The sequence below is a fragment of the Silurus aristotelis genome (genome assembly GCF_946808225.1).
Source record: "Silurus aristotelis genome assembly, chromosome: 18".
Taxonomy (NCBI): domain Eukaryota; kingdom Metazoa; phylum Chordata; class Actinopteri; order Siluriformes; family Siluridae; genus Silurus; species Silurus aristotelis.
The window spans coordinates 13,707,347-13,723,530 of NC_139591.1; the positions used below are offsets into that span (position 1 = coordinate 13,707,347).

Here is a 16,184-nt window from a genome sequence, read left to right on the forward strand (position 1 = left end):
CTGAGGAATGCAAAAACAGCAGCCATATCTGATGTGGATTGTCCCCCACCCTCTCCCACAATCTGACCACTCAAACAGATACGGAAAACGTTGTTGTTGTTGTTGTTGTTGTTGTTGTTATTATTATTATTATTATTATTATTATATAGAGATCAAATGAAAAGTTCAACTGAACAACAGTCCACTTTATTATTATTAGTCACAGATTGTTTTTATTTATATACGTTTAACAAGTCATGTCAGAAATTAATACCTTTAACTCATTAAAAATCACAAATAAAACAAACAAACAAACAAACAAAAAAAAAACAGTGCAGAACCCACATGGGTTTCCTCTGGGATCTCTGGTTTCCTCCCATTGTCCAAAATCATACTGGTTGGTGAACTGGTGAGTCTAAATTGCCCCTGGTGTGATTAAATGGAGTCCCGTCTGGTGTATATTCCCCAGACACCCAGTGTTACTGTTTTAGGTTTCCTATTGACTGCTAACCTGTATAAAGTCATTACTAAGGAATAAATGAATGATGTATACAAAAGGGCAAAACATTTTAATTCAAGTGGGCTTTTTCCACCGCTCATTCATCACCAAAGGCTTCACCTAAACTGTAAAGGAGTAAAACAAAATGCACATATTTTAAACCACAAAATCAACATGAATGCAGTAATATCATCTTCAATGTGAAAAGTTTGGACGATGTGTATAAACAATTACCTTATTTTTAAGGAGGCTGCCTGATTTCTGGAAAATAGAAGATTTTTTAGATGGTGGATTTTTAGCAGGCTCGAGTTTGGGTGGTTCTGGCAGCGGTGGCTCAGGCATAACTGGAGTTAAAACGCTCACAAGACCATCAAAATCTCTATCTACAGTCTGATCAAGAGGAACTCCAGCCAAATCATAGTGCTTTTTCCTTAGCTCGCCCAGCCGCTGCCGTTCATTTGACAACTGATTCTCCAGCTCCAACACTTTCACCTATACAAATGCACATCATTGGCATGTAGAAGTGAATGACTGTACTTCCATGCGTTTCAATGCAATGCAATGGAATGGAATCTAAAAGTAACCGAGTGAATTACCTGAGTTTCCATTTCTTCAGTCTTCAGCTTGATTAGCGACATGCCAGAGAAATCCATCGGATCTGTGGGGCGCCATTACTTAAAGTCAATATAACATTGCATTTGAAGTCAGTGCATATTAGGCATGCATTCCAAATGCTTCAGTGCAGCAATGCATTTTTAATTCGGCAATCAAAAAGTAATTACATGCTAAGAACTTGACCGGACTCTCTTTCTCTAATGTTTAAAACACTACAGAGGCTAAAATGACCAAGTTCTTAAATTCACCAAGAAGATGGAGCATGCAACAATTCAATACACTTCCTTTATTTTAAAGCAGATTAAAAAATATTTTTTTTTAAACATTTTGGGTCGGCACCTTGGAAAAGGCATCTCTGAAGCTTGTGCCGACCCTATGTTTAAAACTGACATTTGAAATCATAAAATACTGTAGTGAGGTCGTTTTCTACTGCTGTAAAAATCTGTAACTCACCCTTATTTTCGATTTGCATTTGTCCAGCTTTTGTTGACGTCACAACGACCGCAGCCATATCATTTACATGTCGTGAGGCTTGCAGCAGCGTATTAAGTTTCTTATTACCTCTATCTGCTTTTACCTGCGAATAAGGAATAATACAGAAACCATGTTCAAACTAAAAATGAAACAATGTTTCAGCAAAAGGATAGAATCTCTAATATATTAGCTGTTTTAGAGCTCTAGCTTTAAATATACAATACACTATGCAATCTTTTTATTATTAGTTTTTTAACCTTGGAGGCAGCTACGAGCTGGGCAGTGCTGGCAGCAATCTCGTGGGAGCACACAATCAGTTCCTCATATTTGCCTCTGTCTGTCACTACTTTGTCAGCTGAATCACTAGGTAATAAATATGTAATTACACAAATATGTGAGAGAAACAACACCAGCGTTTAGCACATACATTCTGCTATTAAGTTTTTTCAAGGATATACTCATGTTTGTATTAAATTCCTTCTTTTTTTTTTTTTTTTTTTTTTTTACACAAAGCAATTTAAAACACAGACACAGATTCGAGTGCACTTACACCATCTGTGTGGCTCCCCAACCTACAGTCTTGGAGGCAGAGATGAGCCCCTCAGTCCAACAGGAATTCTTAGCATAGAAATCTTTCACAGAGCCAGCTCCCTGTAAAGAACAGGCATTAATGAACAAATTCTACAAAGACAAAGATTAGTGAGCAACTTATAATTGCGATATATTTTGTCCTCTATATATTTTATCCTCTTTTATTTGATACTTTATTAACATACCCGACCACTTTCCACAATGTCCTTCTGTAAATCTGTGGCTGCTGTGACCAACATGTGAATGGCCTGTAAGAAACATGCATGATGAGCTACATTTTTTCAGTTATTTATTAATATCTACATACTAAGTCTGTAAAAAAAAATCATATGTTCTAAATGACATAGAATGATGAACCCTGCAACATTGCAGTGGCCCTATTTTAAGGTATAAGACTTACTTTCATTAGATCAGAGCAGGAACCGAGAATGCTGAGCAGAAAAATGTAGAAAATATCTAAATATTGGACCAAGCACACAAATCCCAACAATATAAAAAAGGATAGATTTTTGCAGGATTATTTGATTGAATCTCAAACTAACCTTTGGTTAACTTCCAATTTCAATCCTGATGTATCTCTTCTTGCTTGATTCAATATTTCCTGTAAAGCAAGATATAGATAAAATATATATAAAAAAATGTAAAATATAAAATATATATAAAAATATATATAATATAGCCATAGATTCATAAAAATTATACCATGCCAATAAGAATAATAATTTATGCCTGTTATATTCACATTATTTTCTCAAACTGGGTCATTTCTAACGGAGCCAGCCAAAACATTTGCTTCTTACACTCCAAGTTTATTAATAATTATCCATATTAAATAACCATAATAGTAGTAATTAATAAGTAATAGTAATTACTGAAGAATTAAAAGGATTTTTTTAGCTACGAAAAACATGCTGGTATAGGGAATACCCAGCTTTACCCCACAGCAAGTTTAATTATTCTACTATAAAAGCCCAACCTTGAATCTTATTGCTATTTGTATTGCTTACATAAATAATATTAGTAATTAAAACACCCTCAGCAGCATGACATGAATATTCATATAATAGCAGCCATTGATTTGTACATTTGGAGGAAGGAGGAAAAACCTGAAAATGAATTAGCCATTTTCATATCATAAATTAATCTTTTGTTCTGCTCTTACTTCCATCCTCAGAACAGCATCCTCAATTGCAGTGGAGGTGGCAGTCATCTCTTTATCCACCATGTCTGCCAGCTCTGCTTTCTGTACATCTGCATCATTTCGTCGTAAATCCTGCAAATAGCAGTCCCTGATTAGTCCACTTTAATTCTGTTATTTCAATCAAAATACACACCATAGATTCTTCACAAACAGTCTTATGTGGCATACTTTTTCTTCGGATAGCACAGCTGTCTACTTTAGCTAAGAATACCCCCACGACAAAACACACACACTCACAGTGGCTTGGTTGAGGATGCGCTGGACCGTGTAACGGATGGCGCTCGGGTCAGCTCTCTGCAGTGTGGCCTTCAGCTTCAGCTCTTTAAGGAACTGAAGACAATGAGTAGCACAGTCTCTACAGTTATCCGTCAGCCCTAAAAATGGGTGAAGGAAGAGAGATAAAAGAGAAAAAAATTGAAATGGAAATAACTGTGAAATAGCATCCTAAATCTGATCTAAAAGCTCTGTATCTATAGCATTCTGAAGATTTTTTGTGTTGACACACATGCATGAACATCTTTTAGGGTGGCTGCATAAAGCCCATCAGGCTGATCTAAGTTCCAAAGTTATGACATTATTTATGTACAGAAGGTTGCTCATATTCAGACTTGCGTTCAAGTGTGAAAGAAATGATAGACCTTGGGAGAGCTTGAGTGTATTTACAATGACCACAGTATCAGTTTGCCATCTCAGAAAGTCTTTCATTGAAACTGGTTTGCTCATATACATTTATAGTTCTTTTAAGCTTGGGACAGTATCTGTAGTCACACCAGTATAGTGAGATATTAGCGCTACACTACATGTGCATAATTCATTAGTATATACAGCCCAATTGCAAAAAAAAATACATAAAATGTAAATACTATTTATATATGTTTACCAATGATTTCACCTCATGTCTCATGATATTCATGTTATGATTGTTTGCTCTTACTGTCAGCTTGGTCAGTTGGTGCAGAGTGTGACGCAGCAGCACCATTAACAATAGTGTCTGCTGCAAGGTGGGAAAATTGAGTCACAGATCTCAACAGCCCACTGGCATCTGGGAGAGAGAGAAAAACATGCTACTGAACCTTTAATTGGTATTTTTTCTGTAAAAAAAAATAAAAAAAGCACTGAACATCTTCACATTTTTAAAACCTTACCGTCCTGATTTCTTAAGTACCCAGCATGACTTTGCTTCATCTTGTCAATGGACACCAGTGTGGTCTCAGCTCGATTGATCAAATACTCTGGTATAAATCACAAAGAAAAGGAGCGTCTATTTTTGTACAGTTTAATATTAGAGATTAAAGGGGTTGCTCAGGATTCATACCAGGAGTGCAAACACAGCGCAAGTGCATGGGGTCATCTACTTTGGCCAGAGCGTCTAATATGATGCCCTCTGCCTCCACCACAGCACACTGCAATAAGCAAAACTGCTCCTCCTTCAGCTTCTCCTGAAGCTCGGATTCCCGGCTCAACTGAACACACAGACACACACATACTTCAGTAAATCTCCTGATGGAACTTAAAATCTAGCCGAAAAACATTTGATCAATGTTTTATCCACGAGAGACATAAAGATTCTGGACATTTGCTTATTATTCACATGTAAATTGCAACTGCATTGAAAACTATTTGTTTTCAATAACTGAATTATAATGTTCAATATTAGAAGAAATTAGCAAACCTTAAGCCAGTACTGTGGATGACTGGCTATTGTTCAAATTATGTTTACTATAATCTGGGTATATTATAATCGAATCTAATAAAAAACATATTGATAATCTAATAAAAAACATATTTTCATATTGAAAATGACTCCGCCTGCAGAATTATAAGAATACACTTTTTTTTAAAAAACATTGGTGAGCAATGTACAGATGCATGACCTTGGCCTGTAGCTGGGTCTGCAATGAAATCATTTCTCTCTGGGACTTGTCTCTCTCCTGCTGCAGTGTGATCTGGTGAAGATGAGCACCCTGCCTCAGACTAGCAAGCTCAGCCTCCTGCTCTTTCACAGAATGCATCAGCGTTTCCTTTTGAGCCTGCAGCCCCACCAACACACTGCTCAGCTGACCTCCTGCCTATCATCCACAACACACACAAAAAATAGGACACAATTCTTTCAAACAGGAGAATTTTCAAACATATCAACAGACTTCTTGAAATCCTCACACATCAACGCATTTCCTTTAATTACTAAGCTACAAATCTGCAAAAATCAATTAAGTCTCAGGCTCCACCTTGTAGATCAAAATTTTAATACGATAATTAAATTATTGATTATTAAATATATTAAATATAATATAATTGTTGAAGCAGTATGTGCATCTTTGTGATTGACAGGAGTTAATAAAAAATAAAATTCAGCTACCGTCTCCCTGCTGTGAAGGGTATTTTGAGCACTGGTCAATTCTGCCCTCTTCTCCTCTAACTCTCGTTTTAGCTGAGTGATTTCCAGGTGCTGCTCTTGCTCCTGCTGCAGCTGTTAATACATGAACAAATACACAAATATAAGAGATCACACACGTATATCATATCAGAACCAGAAGTACAAGAAGACAGAAGAAAATATAGTATGTTTGTAGGCAAAAGATTTCACTACAAAAAGAATAGCAAGCTAAATTTTAAGCATAAGATGTATGATATGAGGCAAAATATACCTTTACTATAACCTTCAGGCCTCATTTGAAAAAAGACAGTGTAATCCATGACAATCCACAAAGCCCTGAATCTTGATTATTGGGCACCTTGGGCCTGATCTTATATTTACACTTTCCAGGCTAAATTAGAACTTTATATCAGTTTGTAATTTCAGTATTTCACACACTTTTTCTTGTAGTTGCCTCTTCAGGGAGTCAATCTCTCTTTGGTATTTGTCTCGCTCCTGCTGCAGCGTGATCTGGTGCAGCTGAGCCGCCTGGCGCAGTTTAGCAAGCTCAGCCTCCTGCTCTTTCAGAGAACGCATCAGTGTTTCCTTTTCAACCTGAAGCCCCACCAACACAATGCTCAGCTGATCTCCTGCCTAGAACACACAAAAGTGACATCATGTACACAAAAAAAAAGACAAACTCTGAGGTACTGAATTGAAGAATACCATGCATTTTATGGGTGATGTAAAGAAAAAACCCACCGCCTCTTTACTCTGCAGTGCACTTTGCACACTTAGTGCCTCTGCTCTTTTCAGCTCCAGCTCTCTCTTCAATTTATCCAACTCCATCTGCTGCTCCTGATCTCGACTCTCCTGTAGAGACATATACACATTCACTTTTTTTCATAATCAGTTACTGTATGTGGCTTGTTCTTGGTGGTCTGGTCTTTATTTGTGTAAAGTTGCTCTAAAAACTATTTCTACATAGTAGTTACCAGGGGGGTCATTTTGGGGTCATAGTAATATAGCACATAAAAACAGCTGTACATTTTGTTATATGTATTAAAACATTTCTGATAGAAATATTCGCTACCCATGGCACATATTTTATGGTTTCACTCACTTTTTCTAGAAGTTGGCTTTGCAGAGAGCTCATTTCTCTCTGGGTCTTGTCTCGCTCCTGCTGCAGCGTGGTCTGGTTCAGTTGAGTGACTTGGTGCAGGTTAGCAACCTCAGCCTCCTGCTCTTTCAGAGAACGCATCAGTGCTTCCTTCTCAGCCTGAAGCCCCACCAACACACTGCTCAGCTGATCTCCTGCCTATTACAAAACACACAAAAGGTGATGAGACTTAGAAGCACAGAATATATATATGATGTAAAAATGACAAATCTGCAGGCGAATAGGGACTAACCCTTTCTTTGCTCTGGAGTGCACTATGAGCATTTGTTATTTCAGCTTTTCCAGTCTGCAGCTTTTGCCTCAGTTGAATGATTTCTGCCTTCTGTGCTTCGAGCTAAACATCATATTTAAAGCACATTAAAGAACAAATCCACAATTAATAATACATTAGTTATGATTTTAGAAAACATATTAAGTCACTGAATAAAGGAAATAATGGATTTCAATATTGATGTGAGAGGATAATATACATTAAATAAGGTAGACAATAAACTGTGACTGGCATATACATTATGTGTGCCAGTGACTGCATGTTGCGTATTCAATTGAAAATGTAAACCTTTCAGTGCTCTTATAATACATGTTATAACAGTAAGTTTAACCTTCATGCTGTTCTCCTGTTTGAGCTGCTCCAGCTCTTCTGTCATCTGCTGCCTGGCTTTGACCAGCTCCTCCTGCACTTGCTGAGTGCTGACCATTTGCTTCACCATGTCTGTATTCTGACATGTAAATCAACAAGTTACACTCGAGGTGAGTACAGAGTATAAAATCTCACAGGCAGCAATTCAGTTGTCATGAATAAAGTGAGTATGGAAGCAAAGTTGCGGACCTTTCTCATGAGATCAGCGTGCCTGGTGACCAACTCGGCATGCTTTTCTTTAAGCCGAGTGAAATGAATCTGGGCGGTTTGAACTCGGCCTGTAAGACAGATATAATGTTTAGTGTTTCATTAACAGAGACTGTTCTTCAGGTTTAAGTAGTAAAGACTTAAATTCTCAAACTCATATCAAAATGCCATTTTTCATACTTTAATAATTATTTTCATAACAAAAGAAGAATTTTGTAGAAAGTTCAGTCAAATATGAAATTGTATGTGAATGGACTGCATAGCACAAAGATTTCTGATGGGTTTAGTCAGACCTTTCAGGTACTGTTATGCACAAAACAGGTTTTCCTCCCTGAGATACTGAAATGGGTACAAGTGTGCAGAAAGGAAGACTCACCGTCATCTACAGAAGCCTGCATACTCGCAGCGACTGCTGTCTGTGTCCTTAATGCTTCCATCTCCATGCGCAGCTGCTCGTTCTCCACCATAGCCATCTGCTTGTGAGTGCGCTGGTCTTCCAGCTCTGCCTCCAACTTATTCACCTGGTCCTTCAGGTGAAGGACAGCACGCTGGGCCTACATGCAGTAGTGACAAAATATTACAATCCCAAATTTCATTTACTAGCAAATTCTTATACACTTTTCTCTGTGATTTTAAGGTTGTTGTTGTTTTTTTGTTTTTTTTTACCTCTGCTTTGAACATCTGCACCTCTGGGGTCATTGCTTCCAGCTCTTTTCTAAAAGGGTCAACCTCTTTCTCCCTGAGGACATAAAGAGAATCGTAATGGAGCTGAATCTTAAATCTCAAATGACAATATTTGCATAATGAAAGTATTATTACCTTTGGATAGGTACATCCTTTGTTGGGTCATACTGGTTGAAATTATAGAACTGTTCAAAGAAATGTAAAATGTAAACTTATATTTATACATACATACATACATACATACATACATACATACATACATACATATATATATATATATATATTTAAAAACTATGAACTTTAAAAAAATATGTTTAAAAACTATGAACAATTAGCGTACCATAGGGTATCCTTCACCAACGTCCAACTGAGATTCTGTATCATCATCTTCAGGAAGCTGATTATGAACCACCACTGGCTTGACATAATCAGCCAATGAAGCTGCACGCAGGAAGTTTGGAGGGGACTGTACATATAAAACTGTGTGCATTAGCTATATGTCATGTGATAGCCAGAACATTTGTTCATTGTACAGTAGGGACCAAAGGTCTGAGTACTTAAAACTTAATATTTTAAATCTGTTTGTTCAGAGGTTATTGATTTTTTTTTATATAACAGCAGCTCTGACATTTAAATCACAGATTTATATTAATGCGCTCATTCTTATACTTTAACATATCTGTACTAACAGCTGCTTCACAGGCGCTTGTATAGTGGACATGCCACATAATGTAAGACTAATAATAACCAGAGTACAAAAAAACAGATTATGTGCAGTCAATTATCTTTCAATACTAAGTTAAATTAATATTTCTAGGAGTCTTCAGTCTCAATGTTTTTCTAACAGTTAAACCACATTATGCTCCTAAGGCACAGTGTCAGCCGCCAAAACCATCAAAACCAAACTTTTAATAAATAAATGTAAACATTTATTTAAAAAATATGCATAGAATATCTAATAAATGTATTTATATATAATAAATATATCAATTATGTTAAATAAATAAATACTTATAAAATAATTATTAATAAATACAATTATAATGATAAATAAATACATGTGAATACTATCATTTTAAATAAGCAAAGAATAAATTACTGTATTTTTAAACCCTTGGACTTAGCTCATGTATTTGTAGCTAACTTTACTGTACTTTTAGCTCACACAGACATTTCTGAAATAAATCTTTTTGGAAACTTACATCAGGAAAATCAGGGATCTGTATAATCGTTTTAAAGAACTCTATGCTCCTGGCTTTCTCATAAAACAGGGAAAGACTGAGGGGAAATAAAGAAAGAAACAAATGTCATGTTAATTTTAACAAACTTAAAACTGTACAAGAACAGGAATAGTCAAATGTGAAAGTAGTACTTGCCTGTCAAACTGATTACGAAATCGCTCACGATGTCCCAGCAGAGCATCCATGGGTATACCTTTAATGCCCAAGACACATGTTCAGTGCAGGTTAATGTGAGTAGAGGTGGTCATTTTATTAAAACCATTTAAAATGTCAAAGCCACTGAAGTAATGGTACAACCAGAAGCACAAGTATTCACCGGCTTGAATTTTTCCAAATTTTGTAGTGCACCTTCTAATTGCTGTAAAAAAGTAAGTGGGTTTAGCCACTTATGGAAAAGAAAGCCTACTCACGGCTGTGTAACTTAAACAGGAGCTTGACAAGAAAGTGATAGAGAGGGCTGCAGTCTTGGAGGAGCAGGACCAAGGGAGCAAGGCGACACTGACCCACAGCACTTGTCGAGCTCGTATTGTTGGATTCAAGTTGTCCAAAAACTGTGAAGAAACACAAAAACTGTTCATAATATCAGTTTTCTCATAAGAGCTCTTCAGTAAAAGCACAAGTTTTAGCAGTTTGTTGGTGTAGTGCATTCAGGTGTGTGTTAACACAATGTCAATAAGGAAAGACACCAGCAATGATGTCTGGGGTTTACAAAGTTGCATCTGAACAAACTACATGTTTTCTGGAACAAAGTCCTTTGGACAGGCGAGACCAAAGTAGAGATGTTTGGCTGTAATGCACAGTGCCATAGTTGGCAAAAACTAAACAGAGCATATACAGTGAGGAAAATAAGTATTTGAACACCCTGCTATTTTGCAAGTTCTCCCACTTAGAAATCATGGAGGGGTCTTAAATTATCATCTTAGGTGCATGTCCACTGTGAGAGACATAATCTAAAAAAAAAAATCCAGAAATCACAATGTATGATTTTTTAACTATTTATTTGTATGATACAGCTGCAAATAAGTATTTGAACACCTGAGAAAGTCAATGTTAATATTTGGTACAGGAGCCTTTGTTTGCAATTACACGTTTCCTGTAGTTTTTTACCAGGTTTGCACACACTGCAGGAGGGATTTTGACCCACTCCTCCACACAGATCTTCTCTAGATCAGTCAGGTTTCCGGCCTGTCGCTGAGAAAAACAGTTTGAGCTCCCTCCAAAGATTCTCTATTGGGTTTAGGTCTGGAGACTGGCTAGGCCACGGCAGAACCTTGATATGCTTCTTACCGAGCCACTCCTTGGTTATCCTGGCTGTGTGCATTGTCATGTTGGAAGACCCAGCCTCGACCCATCTTCAATGCTCTAACTGAGGGAAGGAGGTTGTTCCCCAAAATCTCGCAATACATGGCCCCGGTCATCCTCTCCTTAATACAGTGCAGTCGCCCTGTCCCATGTGCAGAAAAACACCCCCAAAGCATGATGCTACCACCCCCATGCTTCACAGTAGGGATGGTGTTCTTGGGATGGTACTCATCATTCTTCTTCCTCCAAACACGTTTAGTGGAATTATGACCCAAAAGTTCTATTTTGGTCTCATCTGACCACATGACTTTCTCCCATGACTCCTCTGGATCATCCAAATAGTCATTAGCAAACTTAAGACGTGCCTGGACATGTGCTGGTTTAAGCAGGGGAACCTTCCGTGCCATGCATGATTTCAAACCATGACGTCTTAGTGTATTACCAACAGTAACCTTGGAAACGGTGGTCCCAGCTCTTTTCAGGTCATTGACCAGCTCCTCCCGTGTAGTTCTGGGCTGATTTCTCACCTTCCTTAGGATCATTGAGACCCCACGAGGTGAGATCTTGCATGGAGCCCCAGTCCGAGGGAGATTGACAGTCATGTTTAGCTTCTTCCATTTTCTAATGATTGCTCCAACAGTGGACCTTTTTTCACCGAGCTGCTTGGCAATTTCCCCGTAGCCCTTTCCAGCCTTGTGGAGGTGTACAATTTTGTCTCTAGTGTCTTTGGACAGCTCTTTGGTCTTGGCCATGTTAGTAGTTGGATTCTTACTGATTGTATGGGGTGGACAGGTGTCTTTATGTAGCTAACGACCTCAAACAGGTGCAGCTAATTTAGGATAATAAATGTAGTGGAGGTGGACATTTTAAAGGCAGACTAACAGGTCTTTGAGGGTCAGAATTCTAGCTGATAGACAGATGTTCAAATACTTATTTGCAGCTGTATAATACAATTAAAAAGTTTAAAAATCATACATTGTGATTTCTGGATGTTTTTTTTTTAGATTATGTCTCTCACAGTGGACATGCACCTACGATGACAATTTCAGACCCCTCCATGATTTCTAAATGGGAGAACTTGCAAAATAGCAGGGTGTTCAAATACTTATTTTCCTCACTGTATGTACAAACTGGCCACCTTACAGTCTTTGAGTTGACCATGACCTCCTCTGACAACAAAGAATTCTAGAGGCAAATTTGAGTCCATCTGTCTGACAGCTAAAGCTTGGCTGAAACTGGGTCATGCAACAAGACAATCCCAAGCACACCAGCAAATTTACAGAAGAATGGCTAAAACCCAGAAAAAATCAAGGTGTTTCAATAGCCCAGTAAAAGTCCAGGCCTCAACTTGACTGAAATGCTGTGGCAGGACCTGTGCATAACCAAATGCTCGCAAACCTAAATGAACGTAAGCAATGTTGTAAAATAAAGTGAGCCACAATTTCACCACAATGTGAGAGACTTTATCAGTCATACAAAAACTGATTACTTCAAGTTATTGCTGCTAAAGGTGGTTCTAAAAGCTACTGAATCATAAGGTCTGCTTAGTTTTTCAGACATTGGTTCTCAATTTCGGATTGACAATAAATAGGCGAGATATTAGTCTTAATAATGTGAAAATAATGTGTCCAGTAACTGGATTTCTGTTACCCAATAAAAATCTACATAATGGCAACATGTTGACAGCATACTGAGGTCAGATTAGATTAGATCACCTGTTTCTTGCAATATAAGAGCAGCATCCATATAATCCAGCACCTCACCCGTGGTTTCAAACCTAAACACAAAAACTATTTACTTTCCTTAAAAGCTTCATTGTTGGGAAAATTATTATTTAAAGTATATCTAAACTGGATAAAAAGAAATACCCACACTTCATTTATATCAACTGCAATAGCCCTCTCGAGGACCTCCTCTGGAGCTTCAAGATTTGGTGGAATCACTTTGTGCTGTTAAGGAAATATAAACAGTTTATAAAACGAATGTATCAAAAGACTACTACATTTTACATTTACATTTTTTACATTTTACACTTTAGTTTGTGAATCCAAAAGTCCAAATTTCAGGACAGTTTAAAAGATAAGAGCAAAAACTTAACAACTACGTGTATAGAATATTTTTCCATTTAGCACAATTAAGTTACGGATGCATTCACTTTTCTAAAACAGAGGGTAGAGTTCTATAGTACATTAACTCACCTTACAATGGAAGTCAATTTTGAGACCCAGGAACTTCGCATAGAGAGCAACAATATGACCGTATCTATCATGGAGGCTTCCCTACACAGTGCATGTATAAAAATAAAAATAAATCAAACATCAATGAATAAATTCAAGGTGAACATTCTTAATATTAAGCACTTTAAATATTAAAATCAAATATAGTAGAAAAAAAATTAAAAATACTATAAACCACTTATGGTTCAATCAATTGTAATTGTGTTTTTATTCACCTACCCATAATGTTCCCATTTGCCTAATATTTGGGACGTGTCCTCGGCTATCTCGCAGGGTCTGAAAGTTTTGACAGAAGAAATTAGGTAATAAAGAGGCCACGACGGGTCAAAACTCAAGAGCAGGGAAATCGTTCAAAGTTGCTTAGATTTTAAAAAACAAAAAATTTTACCCACCCACCTCTGATAAGTGTAATATCTGTTATTATGTATTGGATAAGTTAGAAGGACTCACATTGGGATGGCCATCACGCAGGAGAATATGCACCATATGGCAGAATTTCCAGCTAAGGATGGCATTGCTGGCCAGAGGCAAACTGACAGCATGGGACCAGAAAACGACGGCTCCATTTTCCCAATGCGTTCCTAACAGGATATCTGTAGTAAGGTTAAGGTAAGGCCATACTAACAGTATACCATTTCTAGTTTGAACCTCATACCCTACACTCTAAACCCATTCCAGCCACACTCAGATCCACCAACACCAAGCTTCTTGCTGTCTTTTGTATTAATCCCTCAAACTGACCGCCCTCAGTGTTTTAGGAATAAACACACAATCCACTAACCGTCCCCTAGATTGTAGCTTTCAGGTGCACTTGCACTTGTTTGAACACTATACCTTATACTCCAACTTTAAATCCACTTGTATTTCCAGGTTCTATTAATGAACTACTTTAAAACACAAGTCCTCTGAATGTTAATTTCACTCTATCCCTTATCTAACTTTAATACCCCTGCAGTAATCAGGTCGATTTACACAAGGAATGAACTTCCCTACATGGGTGGTATATGTTCATCACAGGAACTAAAACCAGAAAGTCATTCGCCAAACATTTAAAACATACATCAACAATGTTAAATATACTACCAAAGCTGCACCATTAAAAAATGCACACTAACCAAAAGAACTATTGCAAATTCTGTAAAACTTATACTGGGAGATGTGAAGAAAAAAAATCTCACTGTGCTGTAATGTATATGTAACACATAAAAGCTATTCTTCTTCTTCTATACACATCACACACATCACATCACAACCTTGTGCTCCAGAACATCTGATCACATGCACATTATCAACTTGTGCTGTTAATATCATGAACAGCAGCTACGCTAATTCCTCTCCACTGCTTCTCTTTCTCTCCCCATCCCGAGGCTTCCTGAGGTTTGGCCAGCTCCAGTCACGTCCCACCTCGTGAAGATTATGGACCTATGGATGATCATGGAGAAGTAGATGCCGAGTGTTTAAAGGCCCTGGCATGGAGAAGCTGATGCTGGATCTATGATGATCACAAATTGTTCTGTATTGTTGAAAGATTTATGACCAAACTTTTGATGTCACCCATATGAGGATGGGTTCCCCTTTGAGTCTGGTTCCTCTCAAGGTTTCTTCCTCATATCATCTAAGGGAGTTTTTCCTTGCCACTGTCGCCACGGCTGCTCATCAGGGACAAATGCACACCATTCACCTTCACTGTTTTCTGTAAAGCTGCTTTGAGACAATGTCTGTTGTGAAAAGCGCTATACAAATAAACTTGACTTGACTTGACTTGACTATATTTTAGCATGTGCTATAAGCTATTGCACAGTGTTTTACATAATTACCTTCCTGACATACACCAGAAGAGAATATTAGAGAGAGAAAAGAATGTTAAACACTCCAAGCTTTGAAAGATACTGCGGCTATATTTCGTCTTAAGTGGTGCCTCAGTGGACGTTATACACTTTGAAATGCTCTGCAGCTGTAAAGATAAAATAGCATTATCTGATTTTAAGTTCAATATCAAACCCAAGTCAATAGACTGTGACAATACTGTATTTTTTACCTGAAGTTTGACAAATTGATCTTTTTCTGCTGCCAGGGCCTTTTCAGATTTGTCCTTTTTTTCACTTTTTTCTTTTGACATTTTTCAGTCCTGTTGGAATTACAACAAAATCAATTGATCAGAAGCTAAAGTTGGCACTATTTGATTCTGGCTCTGTCTTAAATGGCCCATTGTTGGTTATGCTACTTTACTACATGGGGGAAGAAATCTGCGAAAGAAGGAGGGAGCCTTTGGTATTTAGGCAGCAGGTTTTCAACCACCTTTAGTATGAATATTCTTTCATATGGATGAATCATGTAACTTGTCTATCTCAAAAATATTACTTTTCCAAGTTAATTAATTGTTCTAATACTCAAATCTGTCTCCACCAATATACAGTGGCTAATACTTTACATTTTTTTCCTAATAAAAATTATTTTAAACAAAATAAATTAAATATTTTGTTAATGCAAGTCATACAATGCAGTCATAGGTTTATTTAAACATCAGATTTTTTTTATTTATTAAAATAGGTCATAACAACTCCAAACAAAAAGCCTTGTCTAAATTTTAACAAAAAAGTTATACAATTTCAATTAAAAAAAACAAAAACAAAACAAAACAAAACAAAAATACCTTATGTGCTGTCCCAAAGTCCCCGACGGAATTCTGTAAATGCAGATGTTACAAATTCTCCAAAGAGCTTGATTTAAATAATGAAAGTTTACATCCACATCATGCAGCCACAAAGTCTACAGGTGAAAAGCACTGAACTGTCCTGCTAGTGTGAAAATTCCAAAACCCTCACAGGAGAGTTCACCCTTTTAAAAACAGGTCTGATGACACCGAAACAGAAATGACGAAACAAGCAGCGCCATTCAAGCCACCCTGTAGGACAGGTTTAACAGTTTATAAATGGGTACTTAACACTTTATAAATTGGTAGTCGGTCCACAGGACAA

General features: G+C 37.3%; 1 protein-coding gene across 2 annotated transcripts; it reads right to left on the reverse strand.

Moving 5' to 3' along the window:
* Positions 1–167: 167 nt before the first annotated feature.
* On the reverse strand, positions 168–16,017 carry hip1r (huntingtin interacting protein 1 related). 2 transcript variants are annotated; one of them, XM_083569266.1, is made up of 37 exons: positions 15,860–16,017; positions 15,245–15,334; positions 15,097–15,160; positions 13,657–13,799; positions 13,426–13,482; positions 13,168–13,248; positions 12,842–12,918; positions 12,685–12,746; positions 10,078–10,218; positions 9,803–9,860; positions 9,629–9,704; positions 8,767–8,892; positions 8,562–8,611; positions 8,409–8,481; positions 8,119–8,296; positions 7,725–7,813; positions 7,498–7,614; positions 7,128–7,229; positions 6,839–7,033; positions 6,478–6,588; positions 6,175–6,369; positions 5,719–5,829; positions 5,234–5,428; positions 4,675–4,822; positions 4,505–4,591; positions 4,294–4,401; positions 3,597–3,733; positions 3,321–3,431; positions 2,701–2,759; positions 2,559–2,589; positions 2,344–2,406; positions 2,118–2,218; positions 1,825–1,930; positions 1,547–1,670; positions 1,075–1,136; positions 713–970; positions 168–603 (listed from the first exon to the last, which is right to left on the reverse strand). In XM_083569266.1, exons 2-37 carry the CDS (start codon positions 15,323–15,325, stop codon positions 595–597), a joined length of 3,786 nt encoding a protein of 1,261 aa, XP_083425392.1. In that variant the 5' UTR covers positions 15,326–15,334; positions 15,860–16,017; the 3' UTR covers positions 168–594. The 2 variants fall into 2 exon arrangements, with proteins under 2 accessions (XP_083425392.1, XP_083425393.1); XM_083569267.1 differs by lacking the exons at positions 5,719–5,829; positions 6,175–6,369 and having other exon boundaries at positions 15,860–15,999.
* Between the last annotated feature and the right edge of the window lie 167 nt (positions 16,018–16,184).